We start from the raw sequence: 18,780 nt of genomic DNA, 5'->3' as shown, positions 1-18,780 counted from the left end.
CCTCGGTGCTGATTGGCGCCCCAGAACAATGTGTGGCAGCATCCGTTTAGCGATTTCTTCCTGGCTTTCACTGGTGGCTGTAACAATCAGAGTCCACGCTCTCTGCGCATTCCTCCGCTTTCCCTCTCTCCCTTCAGGTGCTTCATTTCTAGGTCTGCATGGCAAAGACCCACACAGGGGCACACAGCAATGCTCGCGAAGTACCTCTTCTTGATGATGTGTGACAGCGGATGAGACGTCTGCTTTGGAAGCCTCTCTGGCTTCATCTCCAGACCCTAAGAGCCTGCAGAAAGGGGATCATTTCTGGGTGATACTCAGGAAATATCTGTCCTTTATGTCTCGGCTTGGGGCCTGGTACATGCCTTCCCCTGATGAGACCTGTGTCCTGGTTTTAGAAGCCACCGTGGCTCTTTTTTTTTTTTTTTTTTTTTTTTGGTTTTTCAAGACAGGGTTTCTCTGTGTAGCTTTGTGCCTTTTCCTGGAACTCACTTGGTAGACCAGGCTGGCCTCGAACTCACAGAGATCCGCCTGGCTCTGCCTCCCAAGTGCTGGGATTAAAGGCGTGCGCCACCACCGCCTGGCACCACCTCGGCTCTTGAGTGAAGTGACAGCAGCCAAGATTCCCTTGGCTCCCACGGGAAGCACACATGCATGGGTGACACTCCAGGTGACTTCATGAGATACTGATGAGCTTCACGGTGCTCCCAGGATGACAAACGGTACTCCCCGGCTGCAGTCCTCAGACCCCAGGAACGGTTCCAAAGTCAGCAGTTTAAATTGCCATGGATCTCGGTGCCGCCTGCATCTAGTCTGAGGTCAGGGAGGTGGGTAGCTAGCTAAGGTGGTCTTGGCTCAAGGGAATCTGAGGAACCCAAGGTCATGGCCAGTGGAGAAAGGTGTGAACACTCCTCTCCTGCAGCCTCCTGGAAGCTGCGTGAGAAGATTCTCTGGAAGGGTGATCTTCATAGGAGTCTACATCCAAATTCATGAGTCTACATCCAAATTCACTTGGTGGATCAACATTCTTCAAAAGAAATCAGTTGGATCTGAAAACTCCCCTGAGCCACAGAAACCTGAAACAGTAGTAGACCCAGCATAGGGTGTCCAGCCACAGGGGCTCCCACAGGGCTCACAGGGGCCGGGTTGCTGACCTAGCAGTTCCTAACCACACTTCACACCAGGACAGTGCATCCCCAGTGCATCCCCTTGGGTCTTTTCTCTGACAGTCCACAGGTCACCCAGGCAATAAAATAAAATAAACATAGGCAAAAGCCTATGCTGAGGCAAAGCTGGTGTCAGCAGCAGATCCCAGCTGCAATGAAGAGCTGGGATTGGTGGAGACCATTAGACACCTTGACCAAGGTCTGGGTACAGCAGGGTTGGGGATGGTTGGCAGAACTCTGAGTAGGTCTTAGTCAGCTGGCTCTGGTGTCATATGATTGCCGTGGGCCCTTCAGAAATGTTTTGAATATTTCTGAATAACAGGCAAGGTATGCTGTAAATAGTGATCTATACTGACCTAAGGCTCTGTAGTCAACATTCAGATGTGGACCCAGGCTCTTGCATTACTTGGGGGCCAGTCCCCTGCCTATGGGGCTATGAACAGCACACATCTCCCCAGGCCACCTTAGAGGTCAGGCCTGCTCAGACTTCCTAAGTCCTCATTTCTATCATGGGGCCCAGGATTCCTGACTATAGAGCGCCTCACAAACATTAGCAGTCCCCAAATGGTCTCTTGAGCAGGTGAGGTAACAACACACTCATGTCCTACTTGCACCTGAGAACTGGAGAGTAACTTCTGAGGTTACCCAAGGAAGCACTGGGAAGGTGAGGCTGCCACAGTCAAGCCTAAGAGAAGCCGGTCATCACGTGATCAGTCGGGCCGGACACAGGGGATGTGGGTATTAGGACCTGCTGCTCATTCTTCTCCGAGCCTTGATTTTCATTTCTGTCCTTTCGTGCTTGGAGATTGGGGGTTTCAGATGAGGGTGTCCCAGAAACCCTCCAGTGACATGTGGCCTTTTACTGTGGCCGGTGATACTGTGCCTGCTTTGTGCTTCGTGAGTAACAGTGCTGGAATTCCTGACAGCATTTTCCCAACTGTCCCAAGGCGTGGTATGAGGAGTCCTTCTAACTAAAATGAAAGGACCTCAGGCTGATTAACTGCTTTTCTCTGGGCTGTGGTGAAATGTCCATTAAGGGAACATGATGGTTAATCTCAATGGTCAACTTCATTGGATTTAAAATTTTCTAGGAGACACAATTCTGGGTATGTCTACAGTGGTGTTTCCAGAGAGAGACTCTGAGGAGGGAAGGCCCTCCCCTGAGTGTGGGTGCACCATCTCATGGGTTGGGGTCCTGGACAGAGAAAGGAGGAGAAAACAGCTGAGCACCAGCATTCCCCCCCCCCTCTGTTTCCTGCTTGCATGTACAATGTGACCAACTCTCCAAAGCTCCAGCCACCACCATCAGGGCCATTCTAGCAGCCACACCTTCCCCAGCGTGACAGAGTCACCCTCACACGGTGACCCACGGCCGACCTTGCTTCCAAAGCTGATGTTGTCAAACATTTTGTCACAGCAGCAGAGCAAGCTGCTGAGCCGTGCAGGGGGGTGGGGTGTCAGTTCTGTCTTCCCTGATGAGAAGGCTCTCACGTCACAGTAGGGAAGCCATGGTGGTAGGCAGGGCCTGTTCACATCGGGTCGGCTCAGGAAATGCAGACTGATGAACGCTGCTGCACATTTCCCCACTTTTATTCAGTCCCGGATCCTGGCCCATGGATGCTCCTGCCCACACTCAGGTTTAGTCTTCCTCTCTCAGGATCTATAGAAAAGCCCTCACAGACACGCCAAAGTGTGCCTCATTAAGGTGCTAGACATTACTTTACCCAGTCAGGTTGATGAATGAAATCAAGTATCGTGCCATCCCACGACTGAGCCATTCAGAAGACTGCCCTCTCTGTATGAGAACCTGGACCACAACGGCTCTGGCGGGTAACCTGTGGTAGCCACTACAGTAAGCACACCTTTGGGAGCAGGAGCTAGCTCCCGGCCTCAGCTTTGCAGGCTCTGGGAGAGAGGGAGACCCAGGCAGGGTAAAGACTGTGAGGTATGCTATGTGGTGGGACCGATGTTCCCATTGTCCTTGGGAGCCAGACTCGGTGCAGGGCTCCCGTGCCGGGGAGTCTGGGGCAGGTGACATGGAATCTGAGTTGGGGGACATTTGCAAACGTTCACAGTGACAGAAGAGAGATGTAGTGTGGTAATCTACCAGAATGCTCAGGAGCTGCAGAGAGAGGGAAGGTACCCAGAGGTAGTTCTTGCCCGGGACTATATGGGGAAGCTGTCTGGGAGGACTTAGGAGCCAGCCTGGCCCCCTGTTCTTACCCCCGACATCAGCTGCCCTGCCAGAAAGCACAGGAGTCCATGACCTCCTTCACAGGACCAAGGTTTGTCCGCAGCACTGCTGTGTAGACCGTTTGCCACCACCACAGCTGCTGGAGGCAGGGGGAAGCCTGGACTGGCTGGCAGTGGGGACAGCCTGCTCCTGAAGCGGCTGCGGTTTCCAGGAGTGTGGGGCTGCAAGGACAGGAACGCCTGACCTACAGCCCAGAGTCAGCAAAGGAGATTTCAGACCTTCCAGAAAAGCCTGCCGGAAGGGAAGGGAGCAGGACTCCAAGGAAGGAGCATCACCCTCCATCCCTCTTTTTCCTATCAGCAAGCATGCATCATCCTGCCAGAACCGGGGTTCTCAACATGTGGGTGAGACCCCTACAGGGGTCTCATATCAGGTATCCTACATATCAGATATTCATATAAGGATTCATAGCGGTAGTAAAATTATGGTTATGAAGTAGCAACGAAAATTTTATGGTTGCGGGTCACCCTAACATGAAGAACCGTATTAAAGTGTCACAGCATTAGGAAGGTTGAGAACCATTGTGCCAGGGGAGAAAGGAAAACAGTGTTTGTATGTGAGCACAGCTATCTGTGCAAAAATCACCTTGAAGAGAGCAAAGTTAACTGTCTCTTTAGTATGTGAAAAAAAGACCCTTTCGATCAGTAGGGGAAGGCACTTTGAGACAACCCTGGGACTTGGCTGATAGCCTTCTGGAAAAGAGACCCGTATTCCAGCCGCTGCCCTGCAGGGTCTGAATAATCATGCACAGCCTTATTCCCTCCTCCGTGATATTCATTCCTCATGTTGCACCACTAACTTGCGTGAGTGTAACTACCATGGCATGTGGTAGGCTTTCCCACCCCGCAGGGTATTGCTTCCTCCCTCTGCAGCCACTTCCCAGTTTCTTCAGGGTGGACAGGACCTCCTGGGATCTCATGGAGCAGAATTCGTGACAGTCTTAAAAAGAGGTAGAAATGTTGGAGCCTTGGATTTCAGGGTATTGCAGCCTTGAGCTCCAGCCTAAGGTGCAAGAGAGAGGGGCTGATGGTGGCCACCTTCTCATGGGATGCGGCATACTGTGATGCTCCATGACCAACCAGCTTCCCTTAAGATCTGGCAGGGGAGGGAACGAACGGTTCTGTTCCGCGTTAAGAGGGCGTCTATCTCCTACTATGAGTTAAGCCCTCTCCCCAGCTGGCTGGCTGGAAGGGCCCCAGAAGTTAGCAGCTTTACACAGCCTTGGGGCTAGCTGAGGACCAAGTATTGGTGACCATGGCTCCTTGAGGCTTCAAGACATCCCCGGGGCAAACCTGCTCCAGGGCTGTGGGTCCCACAGGGTGGAGGATGACAGGTGGCTGTGACCATGAACGGAGCATGTTTGGATGCACAGGACCATGTTGAGAGCTGTCTGAGCCTTTCTTACCACACCTACTGAGGGTCTCACAGTCTCAGCTTCTTCTGTTGTGAAACGCTCAAACTAAGAGGTGCTGGGAAAGGCCGTGACCCTGATTGTCAGTGGTGTTAGATTCCAGAGCAACAGGATCTGGCCTACAGGGAGATGTGAGGGGTCAGTGAACATGCTGTCCTGCCGGGGTGGGAAGAGGAGGAAAGGAGGAGCATGCCCAGATTGGAAAATGGGTACCCTTTCTAGATGCAAATATAAAACCAGCTAGTTCCATGAACACTTTGGTGCATGCCAAATTTTCCAACTAAGCAAAAGGGTTTCATCTGAAGTAAGAGAGATATGTTTAACAGAGAAGCTACTGTCTGTCTTCACATTCTTGTTCAATCTGTGGTGCTAAGTATGATGAAGAAGGCCTGGTCCCATCTGAACCCCATTTCCATTTTCAGAAGAACGAACCAGGACAGTCTGGGGGAAGGCTGCTCTAAAATTCATTGCTCCTCCCGAGCAGGTAAGAGGCGGGCCCAGGGCCCTTCAAGCCTTGACTCCTCTCCAGTTTCCAGTCTCTGGATCAAGCTGGGATGAGGAATTCGCCTGGGGAACAGCCACCTTTAGAGAGTAAACCAGGGGACAAGCCTTACCATGAGCACACCAAAGGACCACCAGTCAGCGCTCTGCGTGTGTCCCCGCCGGTTCACCACCTCAGGCGCCATGTATTCGATAGTCCCACAGAACGAATAGGCTCTCTTGTCGTGGTCGATGGCCTCCTTGCTCAAGCCAAAATCTAAACATAAGCACAACACACGGCACTGCCTGAGTCTCTGAGCCACAGTCCCATGTCTATGTAGACAGATCCCTTGATGTACATCGCTTCTCTCAAAGACTAAAGGGCCTCGTGTACATTGCATAATTCAGGCTTAATGTGCTTTCAGAGCCCAGCAAGTTCCTGAGGCTAAGATCTACAAAGATGGGAATTTTTTAAAGAGCCTTGAATACCTACCCCCTTAGCCCACCCCACACACACCATGTGCCTTGTCACAGTAGCAAGGGGTTAACTCCTTGGTAGTGAACATGAATTCCCAGAAAGCCTTTCCCATGTATCAGCATGGGGTGACCGCAGGTTGAGGGGCCCAGATGGAGAAAAATGAGGTGCAGTTCTTGCAGGCAGGAGGAAAGGAAGCATGACTGGCACCCGAGTGGAAAGCAGGTCCTTGGCAAGTGGACTCTGGGTTACGGTACACATGGAGACTTGGCCAGGACCAGCCAACGGGCAGGACAACGGTGCCCAAATATGGCCTAGAACCTGCGAAGAGATTATCTTGTAGTGTGAAGGGGACGTGCAGGCGTACAGTGCAAATCCTGAGGCAGGGTATTCAACAGACGGTCCAAATGACCTTGCAGACTCTGTGTGGAGGAGAGAACCAGAGACCACAGATGCTGGCGCTGCAGAAGAGGAGGGGCTCTATGTGGAGCTGAAGGACTCGAGGCCAGGGATTCTCCCCAGGGGCCAGTCTTGACACCTAACAGCTCCAGAGCAGTAAAGTGATAAATCATCTGCTTTTTATAACCTCTTGTAGCAGCCACTGGAAGCTGGGGTACACACAGGCAGCGGGGGAAGCCCCTGGAAGCTGGGGTACACATTGTTTGCAGCTGGGCTGATTATATCAATGCTGCAAGGTTTGGATATAAACAAGGGCAGCTGGGCCGCTGCTGTGGGAGACAAGGCTAGGGCCACTGAACAGGCCCTGTGCCTGCCTCCGAGGAGCATGGGCTCAGGGCATCTAGTTAAAGGCCCAGTGATGCTGAGCAAGGCCTGGAAGGAGCCTTAGGCAGGTGAAGAGAGGAGTTGATCTAGAAGTCTGAGTGTGCCCTTGTTGTGAACACACACGTGAGTGCCCAGCACTGCTTGGAAGGAGTCTTTAGGGGAACAGAGGAAGTATTCCAGAAGTTGGAGGTCCCCTTGCTATGTGTACACATGCAGAAGGCCAGCACTTGGGCACCAAAACTTCACTCAGGTCAGAGATGAGACAGGGTACTGTTAGGAGGTGGTCCACAAATTTATCAGGGCTGATAAGGGAGATAAGGCTGTATTATTATTATTATTATTATTATTATTATTATTATTATTTTACTAACCTGTGATCTTAATATGTCCCTCTTCATCCAGGAGGATACTGGAAGAAAGGGAAAGAAAACAGACTTCAGAGAGAGAAAAAAACAGAGAGCTCATAGTCCCCTGGCACACAGAGTCAGAGAAAAGCCCCATGGAGCTGAGATGCCCTTGCTCAATGCCTGAGCTTCTGACATGGCCGCATCCTGGGTAGGTTTTCTTATGGCAGTCTGTGTCCAGTAGCCTGGACCAGCTCAGGAATGGAACAGAAGGGTGTGGTATGAGCCTGGGGGAGGGGAACCAAGGAGCCTGGTCATGGGCCTGCAGGGCTGCGTGTTCTTGAGTCATCAGATTGGAACCTTTGGGCCCCTTCCAAATACAGAAGAGTGGGTTCTTTGACTGTTCTGGCCCATAGATGCCCACAGACTCTGCAGAGGAAATTTCCTGACCCTGGGAACCCATGGCACCTAGAGAACCTCTTCTCAGAATCTCAGACTCTCTTGGGGCTGTCCTCAGCACTTGGGACCAATCCTGGTCTCTGGTAAGGGCCACGCACAGCTGGGGTTCAGCAGAGGGATTCTGGGCTGCCTGAGGCTTCATCCTGCGATGGAACCCGGGGCAAGCCTGGCAATACCAAAGCCTCTGGGCTCCTGGCCTGTTTCCCAGTGAGCCTTCACATCACGAGCTGACCTCTGGCCTTGCTCTTCCTAGTCATCCCGCAAATGTAGAGAATTCCCATCCCATGATGGGACATCATCTGCTCCTCTCCCTTGCACGCTTGGCTGAGCGGCTCTGACACCCTGAGACCTGGGGCTCCAGGATTTCTACCTGTTTCTAGGACTGACGTAAATCCTGCTCCATGAGATCCCAGGAGCTACCATTCACCCTAAAGAAATGTGGACGTGGCTGGAGAGGAAGGAAACGACACCCAAGGGGTGGGGAGGCTGCCATAGGCCTAGATTTCCACTCATGCAAGGAATTCATAAAGCTTCACACTCACAAAGAATGGGTTTGCCAAGGCTGGGTGAGAGCTGGGATATTCACAGCTCTGCAGGCTGAAAAGCACTCTGGTGATGGGAGTGGTGAGGGTCCATGACACTTGAACTTGCTATGGTCACCTAGCTGTGCCCTTGGCCACACATAAAGGGTAAATGTTTTTCTCTGTGTTTCTATAGCATTAAAACTATTTGTCACAGGTTTAAGAATATCCAGTGTTTTCTGAAAAAGGTTATGGTACATTAATTAAAATGACAAGTCATAATTAAAGAGGCAAATGTTTTTGTCTTTGCTTCTCGGTCACACTGAATCTTTGCCCAGAAATGAGCAACTTTTAAGATTCATTCCCAAATAATTCTAATTGGACCACAAAGTCTTTGTCTTTATCCCATAATTAAATGTTACTACCTTCAGCTTCAAGAACTATCCCAGCCTTCCCGAGTGAGTGGGGGCCCAGGGCCTTGATGCCCAGAGTGGCTCTGAGCACACGGAAGTCTTCCACAGGAGTCATAGATGTATGCATAGATTTGTATAAGGCCTATGAACTCCGTGTTACTTAATGTGAGGTAAACTTGTGATAAGCTTCGCATGAGCCCTGGGAACATGTCACACGCGGCCTAGGCATGAAGAACATGGGAACCCTGAACCCCATTACTTTGCAGGGTGGTTCCTGTCTTCATGGAGACGAGATTAACAGACAACTCCAGAAATGAGAACATTACAGGTTCTCAGCCCCCAATACACACTGACCTGGGGACCCTCTGGCCACCGTCCCACAGCTGATCCCTCGAGAGAACTAATCTGGCCATCTCCCAGTTAGCCATCTCAGAAGAGGCTAACTGACCATGTTCCTGGAGCTCAGGGCAGTCGCTAGAAGGTATCCAAGCCTGAATGGCAACAGGAGGAGGAGACGGAGAGGCTGGGGATGGGGACAAATGGTTCTTGGTGGCAAAAGCTGCTGGACGGGGGAGGGATTATGTGCAGTCAGCCTTAGGCCCCACCTGTCGGGTCATCTGTGTATGGTGAAGAACAAATGTGGCCTGGCCTCACACATGGGCACTTTTCTACCATGATAACACAGGCCCTGCATTTGCTGAGCGCCTGTGCAGGGTAAGGAGATGTCATCTGCTCAGCCTTCTTAGAACTCCAGCACAGGACCCACCCACATGACACTTGGGAAATAAATCCTAGGTAACAGCCCCTGGCGTGGGCTGGCAGCAGATGCCCGAGTAGGCTGTGAATGCCTTTCCTCTTACTTCTCTGGCTTCAGATCCCTGTAGATGATCCCCAGGCCATGAAGGTGATCCAGAGCCAAGGCCAACTCAGCCAGGTAGAACTTGACATCCTCCTCAGTGAACATGACCTAGAGGGTTGGGAAAGGACCACGGTTCAGCTTTGTCCCATGACTGCTTGTTTCAAAGAACTCCCCAAAGAAACCAGTGCTGTCCCAGAATATGCATGTGGAGATCTTGGCTCTCCCACAACACTTGCCTGCCACTCCTAATGCAGGAGCGTTCTCACGGTTGGAGGTTGTGCTCTCATGGAGTTGATTTTGGTCAGCCTTGTGAGGGCAACCTCATCCCACCGCCAACCCGGCCTCACCCTACAATTGCTCAGATTGCAGTTCAACCCTGGGCTCCTGTCTTATCAGGAACGCTCTGGTGTGAATTCGTGATGGATGTTACAATTCAAATAACCAAACCACACTGTGGAGGTTGAAGGATTTCCACATGGGTCTCCAATTTCACTCTTCTCCCTCCCTCTCCTGTCCCCTCCTGGGCTGATGCGCAAACTGGCAGCCTGATCACCTGCCCTCTGCACAGAGGGATGCACTCTGCCAAGTACAATGTGTTGGTTGGAGAGGGGCCTGTGATTGTTGGGGTTGGTGCTGCATTCCAGGCCAGTTAGAGTATCGGGACGCCTTGGAGCCAGTGGCCTTCAGAACACTGGCTCACACTGCTTTGTCATGTCCTGCTCATATTTTGTAGTCATATCAGCAGGAAGGCAAATCCTTACATGATCTTACACATATACATGTACACGCATATGGATGTGTTTACACATATGTGCACAGAGGCCAGAGGCTCGTCTCAGGTGTCTTCCTTGGACACTCTCCACCTCATGTTTTGAGACAGGAAATCTCACCAATTTGGCTAGGCTTGGCTGGCCCCAGGATGTCCTGATTCCATACCCTGGAACTGCTCTCCAGTGCCCAGAGTACAGGAGTGTGCTGCTGACCCAGCCTTTGGCGATGGGTGGTAGAGACCCTAACTCAGGTCCTTATGCTTGCACAGGAAGTACTCATTCACAGGGCCACACCCCCCCCCCAGGGCCCTCGCAAACCACTTTCACATTTACCACGAGACATTCGTGTTGAAGAGACTATAGTCCGTATTATCACTGAATTTTCTTTGAAAGCAGACACACAAAAAACTCACATGCAAACTGAGTGTGGCATGGACCCAGAGCTAAAATGAGTGAGTTATGGGACAGTGTGGTGAATGTCACCAGCCAAGCAGACAGTGCTCTCAGCTCCTAGTAAGGACACCTGTCTTGGGTCCTATGAAGTGTCAGCTGGTACCCCTGGGAGCTAGCCCTGGACTATGGATCCTCTCCACCTCCCAGCACCCTTCCACCTCTATTCTATTTCCCACATGTGGCTAGCACCTCTCCTCTTGTCAGTGTCTTTTCTGGATGCATTAACCAGTGGTTTGCACAGTTAAATCCCACCATGCGCAGAGGTCCCTTTTATGCCTGGAGGCATTTAGTACACAGAGAGCCATTATCTCTCTCTGCTTCCCCAGATCTCGGGGTACATCTGGTGTGGTTCCCAAACCCACCATCAATCCACGGCCCACAGGTGAGTTCTTGAAAGCAGGCATGGTGGCCGCACACAGCAGGCTGCTGTCCAGTGCTCTGCTGAAGGACAGAATGCCAGGAGAGGCTTTTCAAGTTGCCAATCAAGAACCCGTGTGCCCGGATGTGGCCACTTTACCCCTCTGCAATAATAGGTCTCACATGCCCCATTGTGAGGAGCTCCAGGGCTTCTACCCATCATTTCGGTGAGAAGCCCAGCTATAGGTTACCTCACCAGATGCTGAACAAAAGAGGACCACAGAAGGTCTGGTTTTCTGAGCTAAGAGAAGTGGAGGATCCCATCACCAGAGCCCAGAATTTCCCCCGCATGTGCCATTGCTGCAGGGCCTCCAGGAAACGGAGGGAGAACAGCTCACAGTCTCGGGAGCCCTCTCCCGCCTGGCCACACGCTCTACCTTGAGCTCCTGTCTGTCTGGAGTTTTAAGCAAGGCACACCTACTGAAAACCTGGAAAGGCGGAGGGAAGAAGAGGGTGACTTGGAAACCACTGTCAAGGGCAAATCAAAAGCTGGAAAAAAGTGAGGAGCATTCCCTCAGCATGCTGCCAGACCTCTTATTCTTTGTACTGAGCCTTACAGAATCATTCAAAGGAGAAGACAAGAATGTTGTTGCTGTGGACAGAACTCTGGATTTCCCCATCCCACAAAGATAGCTCAATGCTCCTCAACTCATGAGGGACACGGGACCTTCACAGTACGATTCTGGAGCATTCTTACTTCAAGTGTTGGTACACAAAACTAACTCTGCAGCTAGAAGCCAATGAAGCTCACCCAGGGAGCAAAGACCTGACAAGATGCTCCTAAACACAAACACACAGGGATGGACCACTGCCCAGAGGAGAGGTCCACACGGCGTTAACTGTGCCTTCCACGGATGGGAAGTGAGACGCCATCAAATACAGCCACCCCCAAATGTCATCACGAACTTGGTTAGGAGGTCTGATGACGCAACTGTGCAGATCTTACCCTGATAGTGAAGTCAAAATCCTGCCTCAGTTTCCCGAATTTCCTGGGTTAAGGGTGTATGTAACCATGGCTAGTTTTGTACAAGTTTTTGAAAACTGACACACATTTACCACACATCCGTAAGACATACATCACACACTTCCCATCACACAGACCAAATATCACAAACCACACATGCTGTACTACATCACACGTTACACACACTCAATGTCCACATCACACATCATACACGTACTACCTCGCACGCCCATCTCCCTGGATGCTCTTCCCTTCCTGTTTTTCTAGACAGAAAGTCACCATGGGCTGTAGGGTCACTTACCTCTTTGGAAAGCCTGGTAAAGAGGTCCCCTCCCCGCAGGAAGTCCAGAATCAGGTAGAGCTTGCCTTCGGTCTGAAAGGCTGTGGGAGGAGACACAGCTGAACACTTCACCAAGAACACTGCTCCCTCTGACCATCAAATCTCTGCTCTTCCCAAAGCCCTTCGGTTCAACAAGGCTCTATAGAGCTGCCATTCACTCGGACAGGCGTAGCTGACCACAGGAAGTCAGCCGGCCAGGGACAGAGCCCAGCAGCAGGAGATGGGGACTAAGTTCAGGGTCTCTCACTTTTGTTGGAGTCTTGGAACTTTCTTTTTCCTTTTCCTCCATCCTTATCCCTTTTAATCTCAGACTGAAAGACTTGGAGAGAGGAAAGTCTGTGTTCAAATGTGTGTCCTCCATTGGCATTATTAATTAGGCTTTGCTCACAGCTGGTCTTATAGGCAGACAACTTGCTGTAACATTGGCGATGGGAGGCGGTTCTGATAGACAGGAAGCACATTTCTGTTCCCTCTATACTCAGGGCCCAGGAGAACCATTCTGGACCTTCTCCACTCTAGTAGTATTGAGTGTTGAGGACTGCTCTGTCTGCCTGTCTACATGTCAAAAGAGAGCTCATGCTCTGTGTGAACTTATCGGTACTAACTCAGGCCACAGTCTACACAGCTCACATCCAGGGTTAACAAGGGCACACCTCGGACCGAGGGGCCCACTGAGCATATAAGGACCTAGAGAAAAGAGTCATATTACTGCTGTGGTAGTCAGCCCAGTATCAGGGAGGGTCTTTCAGCCGTGGTAGCCAGGTCAATGTCAGAGAAGGTCAGCAATCATGATGGTCAGGCCAACATCAGGAAGCATCCACCATTTGGCATCAGGTTGTATACATAGGTTACCAGGCCAGAGGGCCCTGCTATTTTTTGCGTATTGAATTTTTTTCCCATTTTCTAAAAGTTCCAGGAACATTATAAATGCTGGCATTTAGAAACATGGCCGCTAACTGAAAGACCCTTAGTTGGGGCTATGTGTACTGCAGTGTGTGCAGTGTATACTGCAGTGTGTGCAGCGTGTACTGCAGTGTGTGCTGCAGGTTTGCAGTGTATACTGCAGGGTGTGCAGTGTGTACTGCAAGGTATGCAGTCTGTACCGCAGTGTGTGCTGCAGGGTGTGCAGTGTGCAGTGTGCACTGCAGTGTGTGCTGCAGGGCTGCAGTGTGTACTGTAAGGTATGCAGCGTGTACTGCGGTGTGTGCAGCGAGGGCCTTAATGGGCAGTGGGAACCAGAAGCAATGCAGAATGTCTGTTTAAACGTCTGTGTAGGTCACCCGGTTTTTAACTTCCTCCTGAAAGCAGCCTGGACCCCAGCACACACCCTGAGAAGATCAGCACGGCCCGAGAAGGGATGACATGCAAATCTGAGAGGAGGAGTTCTGTTTTTTAAATAGAGAGCTCAATCAGTTTTAAAAACTGAAACACTCCAGACAGCAGCTCCAGGCTTTGCTCTGACCATGGCCCAGCAGCAGCAGCTGGGGCCGGGTGGGAGAGGGAGAGAGCCAGGCTTTCCTGCCATCTGCTGCCAGCGGAGGAGGGTGAGGCTCTCACCATGGCTGCCACGGCTGGGAAGACCGAGGGTCCCACCTGGCCCTTCAGCAACAGAGGAGCCAGGTTTGTTCTCTCTGAAGGGCCATGTGCACCACGTGAGTCAAGACAGGCCTGAACTGGTCTCTTGGTCTCTGGAAGTCTCCCCATCCCAGCCCAAGGTGCATTCATGCCATTGTTTCCTGTTTATCGGGACCTCTGACCTCTGGTTCTTTTCCGTCCCCTATACACATGAATTCCTTAACGAGGAAAGCGGACTGTGGGGTACACGACTGGGTAACCCCCAGTTTATGGATTCGCCCCCCTGCTCCTCCGGTGAGACACAAAGGCAGAGAACTGGTGTGGTGTGGAAAGGCAGGTTTGTCAAAGTTCTTGCTCTGAGCTTTAAGAACCCGAAACAGCGCCCTTTCCTGAGGGGCAGTCGAGGTCCACTCCACTGTCCTCCCACTCTTCCTTCACTTGGAAGGCAGAGGTTGGTGACCAACACCGTATCCTGAGCACCACTGGGTAAGCCATCATGTCTCACCCCAACCGAGGTGGAGACCCTCGTACCAGATTAGCCTGGTGATGTCTCCATGATGGGTAGCCCCACTTCACACGGTCTCTGGAATGAAGAAGGGCATCTGGCTCTTTTAGGAAAAGCAAACAGAAAAGAGACTGAAGAGCAGGGATTTAAGAGACCTTTGTCTCCACACGAGACAGGATTCGGACACAGGATCTTCTTCTGGACCAATTATTACGATCTCCGTTTCCTCCGATCAAAGACATCATCACCTAAGTCCTCCTCAGCCTGCCATGCGCTGCACTTACCATAATGCAGCTTGACGATGAAAGGGTGATTCACTTCCGCCAGGATGTCTCTCTCCATCTTAGACCTGACCCGGTCCCGCACTGCACAACAAAGACAAGAGGCTTTCAGAACGTGGTGGAGAGTGCAAGGCGTGAATACACAACAGCGGGCAAGCCAGTTCACAGCCTCACACGCGTGGATCTGGAGCCGGATACGGCCACTCTCACATTCACCCAGATCTAAGGAGTCCTTATATCTTAACACATTTGCTTCCTTGTATCTAGTTCTTTTTCTTTTACCAGAAACATTGAAAGTATGTTGGAGACACCACAACACTTTCCTTGTAGGGGAATCTACTCGTGTGCCTTTGGAATAAGGACAGTTTTTCACTGGCTCCAGTGTCCCATCATCCTGCGGTGTCTCTGGCCTCCAGTCCATGCTTATCGCCCCCACCCTTTGCAGCTTACTCCCTCAGCCTTGGGTCCTAGTCGAGGACTATTTTCTTATTGTGTCAGTGGTTAAAATGCTGTATCTATTTTTCATCTAGAAGAGAAGAATCTCACACCTTCCTCTGGTCTTCGACTTCTTAGTAAGTCCAGGCCAGCTTTCTTGCCGAATGGTCTACACCAAGTTCTGGCTGACCAGAGCTCAGCTGGAGCTCTCGCTTGGATTTCTCATGAATCGAGGTCAGATCTGGAGTCTCTGCAGGATTGCAGCTAGACATTTTTTGGTGAGCAGGTGATGCCTCTACCTTAACCTTCTGGGAACAGGAAGAGCCTGTGGGGGGCTGGCCCTCTCCACATGATGCTGAGTGAGTGAGTGGAGGTACTGACACAGAGTCCCCTCTCCAGTGTCAAGCTCTTTAGCCCTCTTGTGAGGAAGAAGCAACCCAAGGAGTGACACTCTGGCACACAGTGATCTGTGCACTTCCTAACTTTCATTCAGTAGTGTTAGCATTCAGATACCGTCCTTACTGAATCATTCCAAGTTACAAAATGGTACTTTTTTCATTTCTGATGCAAGAGAGGACAATTTTTTCTCTCTCCGCCATGATGACTGTGGACCACAGAGGTAGAGGGGTGTGTGTGTGTGTGTGTGTGTGTGTGTGTGTGTGTGTGTGTGTGTATTACAACACTCTTTCCAGTGTTCACACTGTCTCACATTCAGCCATCTGGAATACAGACATAATTAGTTTTGAGGCAAAACAAAGGAACAAAAACTAGATTGACAGCCACTTGAGAACAGGAACAATGCTAAGACTCCACAGGCTAACTCGTATGCCCAGGAGGCAGCACCCAAGTGACCTCATATGACCTCTGTGAGTAAGGCCTGAACATCTGGACAGCCACAGTGACACGTGCGTCATATTCCATTGCTCATCACTATTTAGAATGGTAACATGCACTTAAAGTGTTATTAAAGAAATCCTTCCCCAAGGATGGTATCATGATAATAAAGTGGAAAATGACCAAGGCTGGTGGATGTGGACAAAGTGGAACTCATGTGTGATGCTAGAAACACAACATGGTGCATCCACTGTGGAACAGTCAAGCACAGAGTAACCATGTAACCTAGCAGCTCTGTTTCTAGGTATCTATCCAAAAGATCTGAAAGCAGTGATTTAGACATCTATGCAACCATAATCACACCAGCGTCACTCAACAGCCATGAGTGAAAGCAACCGCGTGCATCAGGAGATGAACAGACAAAACATGATACACATGTCTTATATACACTTAACAGAGCAGCGCTCTGTCCTAAGAAGAACAACAGTTCTGACATGAACCACAACACAGGTTCATCTCAGAGACATTATGCTGGGTAAGTGGACCTGGAGGCAAAGGACAATTATAAGTGACTCCACTTATAATGATTTAGAACAGGCACATTCTCATAGTTAGAAGGTAGAGTAGTGGTTACTGGGGGCTGAACAAATGGAGGAACAGAGCTTCTTCTGGAATGAGGGAAGGCCTGGGGCATGTTAGGGGTAGCTGCATGGTGCTGTGACTCTCCTGAAAATGACTATAATGATAACTGCTGCACGTGGCAGGGTTGGCACAGTTCGGAGACAGTTGTCTTTCCTTACGCCTTGGTGCCAAGGACAGTCTCCTCTGCTCTGCTCTATTAACTTTTAGCTCAACCTTTGCACCAAGGCACTCAAGCGCCACCACCACCACCACCACCACCACCACACACACACACACACACACACACACACACACACACACACACACACAAACACACACACTCCTGCATTAGTGCCGACAGCTACTTGACATGCTGTCTGGGAGTGTTGTGCGGTGGTCAGTGGTGGTGACTGCCGAGCTGGCTGCCTGGTGTCCACCCTGGCCCTGCCAGGGTCAGCATCACTGTGGGCTGCTCACTGCCACTGCTTTCTCAGGGAACAGGGGTAAATGTCTCCCACCTTGTCATGAGCAACAGGTGAAATCCATAGAGCACACCTGAGACATCAGCCTGAGTCCCAGCGTCCTCAACTGTCCCTTTGGTGGCCTTGCCCTTTGAGATTCCATAGGCTTCTCTTTTTCACCTGGCACACTGCTCTTTTTGCTCACCTGTCAATAGCATCTCCTGTCAAGGCAGTGGTCTGTGACACCCCTTAGAGGGGAAAGGGCAGAGAATAGGCATCCAGAAGGCGGCAGAGGGACCGAGCTGTGGGAACTGCAGAATTTGCTCCCCAATGTCCCATGGGGGTATACGCTAATCCTATAAGCAGACTCACCCCAAAGCAAGGAGTGATGGGCTGTACCATAATGTCATGCCTGAAGACCCTGGGAAACATGCCATTCTGCCCATCGTTTTACAGAGAGAAAGCGGGCTTGTAGTCGAAGGACGCGGTTGCTCAGAGTGAGAACCTCTCGGTGCTCTTCAGCTGAGTGCACAGTTGCCCCTTGCCGGAGACTAGACGTGGCCATTGTAGTAACAGTACAGAGGTCAAAGGGCTCATGAGGAGGACAGGGCATGGGCAATCTGGGCAGGAGAGGTTCAGTGAATGGGGATGAGGAATGGCAACTGCGACTCAAGGGGAGCGCAGTGCCCAGAGTAAAGATGGCTGCTGAGATTAGCCTGTCTTCCCATCCTGGCTGTGTCCTTGTCAGAGGGGCAATGACCTTAGCCCAGAGATTCCTCCTCTCGCTGGGACCATGGAAGCCGAGTGAGACTGCTCAGAAGTTCAGCACAAGGATCTTGTGTGCTATCTTTCCACTGCCGAGTTAATGCTGGAGTGGTCTGGAGTTTGGAAACTTGTCAGGGAGTTGGTTTTTTCATTTTCCTATGAAGGTCAACTAGAATGGGCTGTGGGATGGTGGATTTGGAGGCGACTGGGACAGCAGAGTAGACGGGGGTGGGTTCTCCTTACCCAGAGGATGATGGACGTGGGGACAGTGGAGACAGCAGAGTGGGGATGGCCGGCTGAGTGACGAAGCTTGATTCTTACTCCCTGGTCACGGATTTGTCTCCCTCCCACTTCCTCGCTGCCCACTCCTGTTCCTCACCACTTCTCAGTGCACTCTGTGCTGGCATTTATCGGGCAAAGCTGAAGCTCTGCCTGCTACAAGTAAGAGATACACTGAAGTGGGGGTGGGGTGTCGGTGGGAAGCCCGTGAGCGCAGGGGAGGTGGAGGGAACACTGCAGGGAGAAGAAGCTTCCAGGCACTGCATGTCAGGAGGCTGCAGAGGTGCTGCACACGTGCTGAGCACCGGGCGCAGCACAGGGAGGCTGTAGTGATGCAGGGCCAGCAAGAACTGACATGGGGTGCAGGAGTCCCCAGGGAGGAGGCAGGAGGACATACACATGGCACAGACCCATGGCTGGACCTGATTGAAATGTCTGTGGGGAATGAGACAGCAGAGGGAATTATGAGAGGCTGTGCCCACGGTCTCAGAGAGACTGAGACCATGCAGGTCCCACAATAAGTGCGCACTCCTTGGAGCTGGCCCTCTGGCCTGGGTGCTGAGAAAAGAAACCACAGGGTCAAGCGGAGGCCACCTGCAGCCACACTGGGTGAAATGCTGGGGCCACACAGGGGCTAGTCTGGGATGCACAGGATGAGCAGAGGCCCTCAGGGGACCTCAGGTATGGGGTGTTGCTGTCCTGTACCAGGATTTAGAGAGAACACACTGTTGTAGAGAGCAACATGAAAAGTGACGGAAGACAGAGAACAATCCAGACACATGAAAGAAGCATGCTGGCCAACACTGGACAGTCCCAGACTGTCCACCAGGGCGAGGGCAGAGGAGGCTCACACAGACATGTGACGGCAATGCAGGGTCATTAGAACCTTTGAGACCTCACTCTTCCTGGGGTCTGCAA

General features: G+C 51.4%; 1 protein-coding gene across 9 annotated transcripts in view; it reads right to left on the bottom strand.

The window, feature by feature from the left end:
• Rps6ka2 (ribosomal protein S6 kinase A2) overlaps positions 1 to 18,780 on the bottom strand; it is a 295,100-nt gene that overhangs the window by 48,447 nt on the left and 227,873 nt on the right. For all 9 annotated transcript variants that reach the window (XM_015994842.3, XM_076552902.1, XM_042262424.2 and 6 more), the window contains 5 exons: positions 14,471 to 14,551; positions 12,068 to 12,147; positions 9,164 to 9,270; positions 6,938 to 6,975; positions 5,443 to 5,585 (listed from right to left, as the gene is read on the bottom strand). In XM_015994842.3, coding sequence (XP_015850328.1) covers positions 5,443 to 5,585; positions 6,938 to 6,975; positions 9,164 to 9,270; positions 12,068 to 12,147; positions 14,471 to 14,551 — 449 coding nt within the window. The remainder of the gene's footprint in view (positions 1 to 5,442; positions 5,586 to 6,937; positions 6,976 to 9,163; positions 9,271 to 12,067; positions 12,148 to 14,470; positions 14,552 to 18,780) is intronic.

The sequence above is a fragment of the Peromyscus maniculatus genome, chromosome 16, assembly GCF_049852395.1.
Source record: "Peromyscus maniculatus bairdii isolate BWxNUB_F1_BW_parent chromosome 16, HU_Pman_BW_mat_3.1, whole genome shotgun sequence".
Classification (NCBI taxonomy): domain Eukaryota; kingdom Metazoa; phylum Chordata; class Mammalia; order Rodentia; family Cricetidae; genus Peromyscus; species Peromyscus maniculatus.
This window is presented reverse-complemented; position numbering and strand designations above follow the sequence as displayed.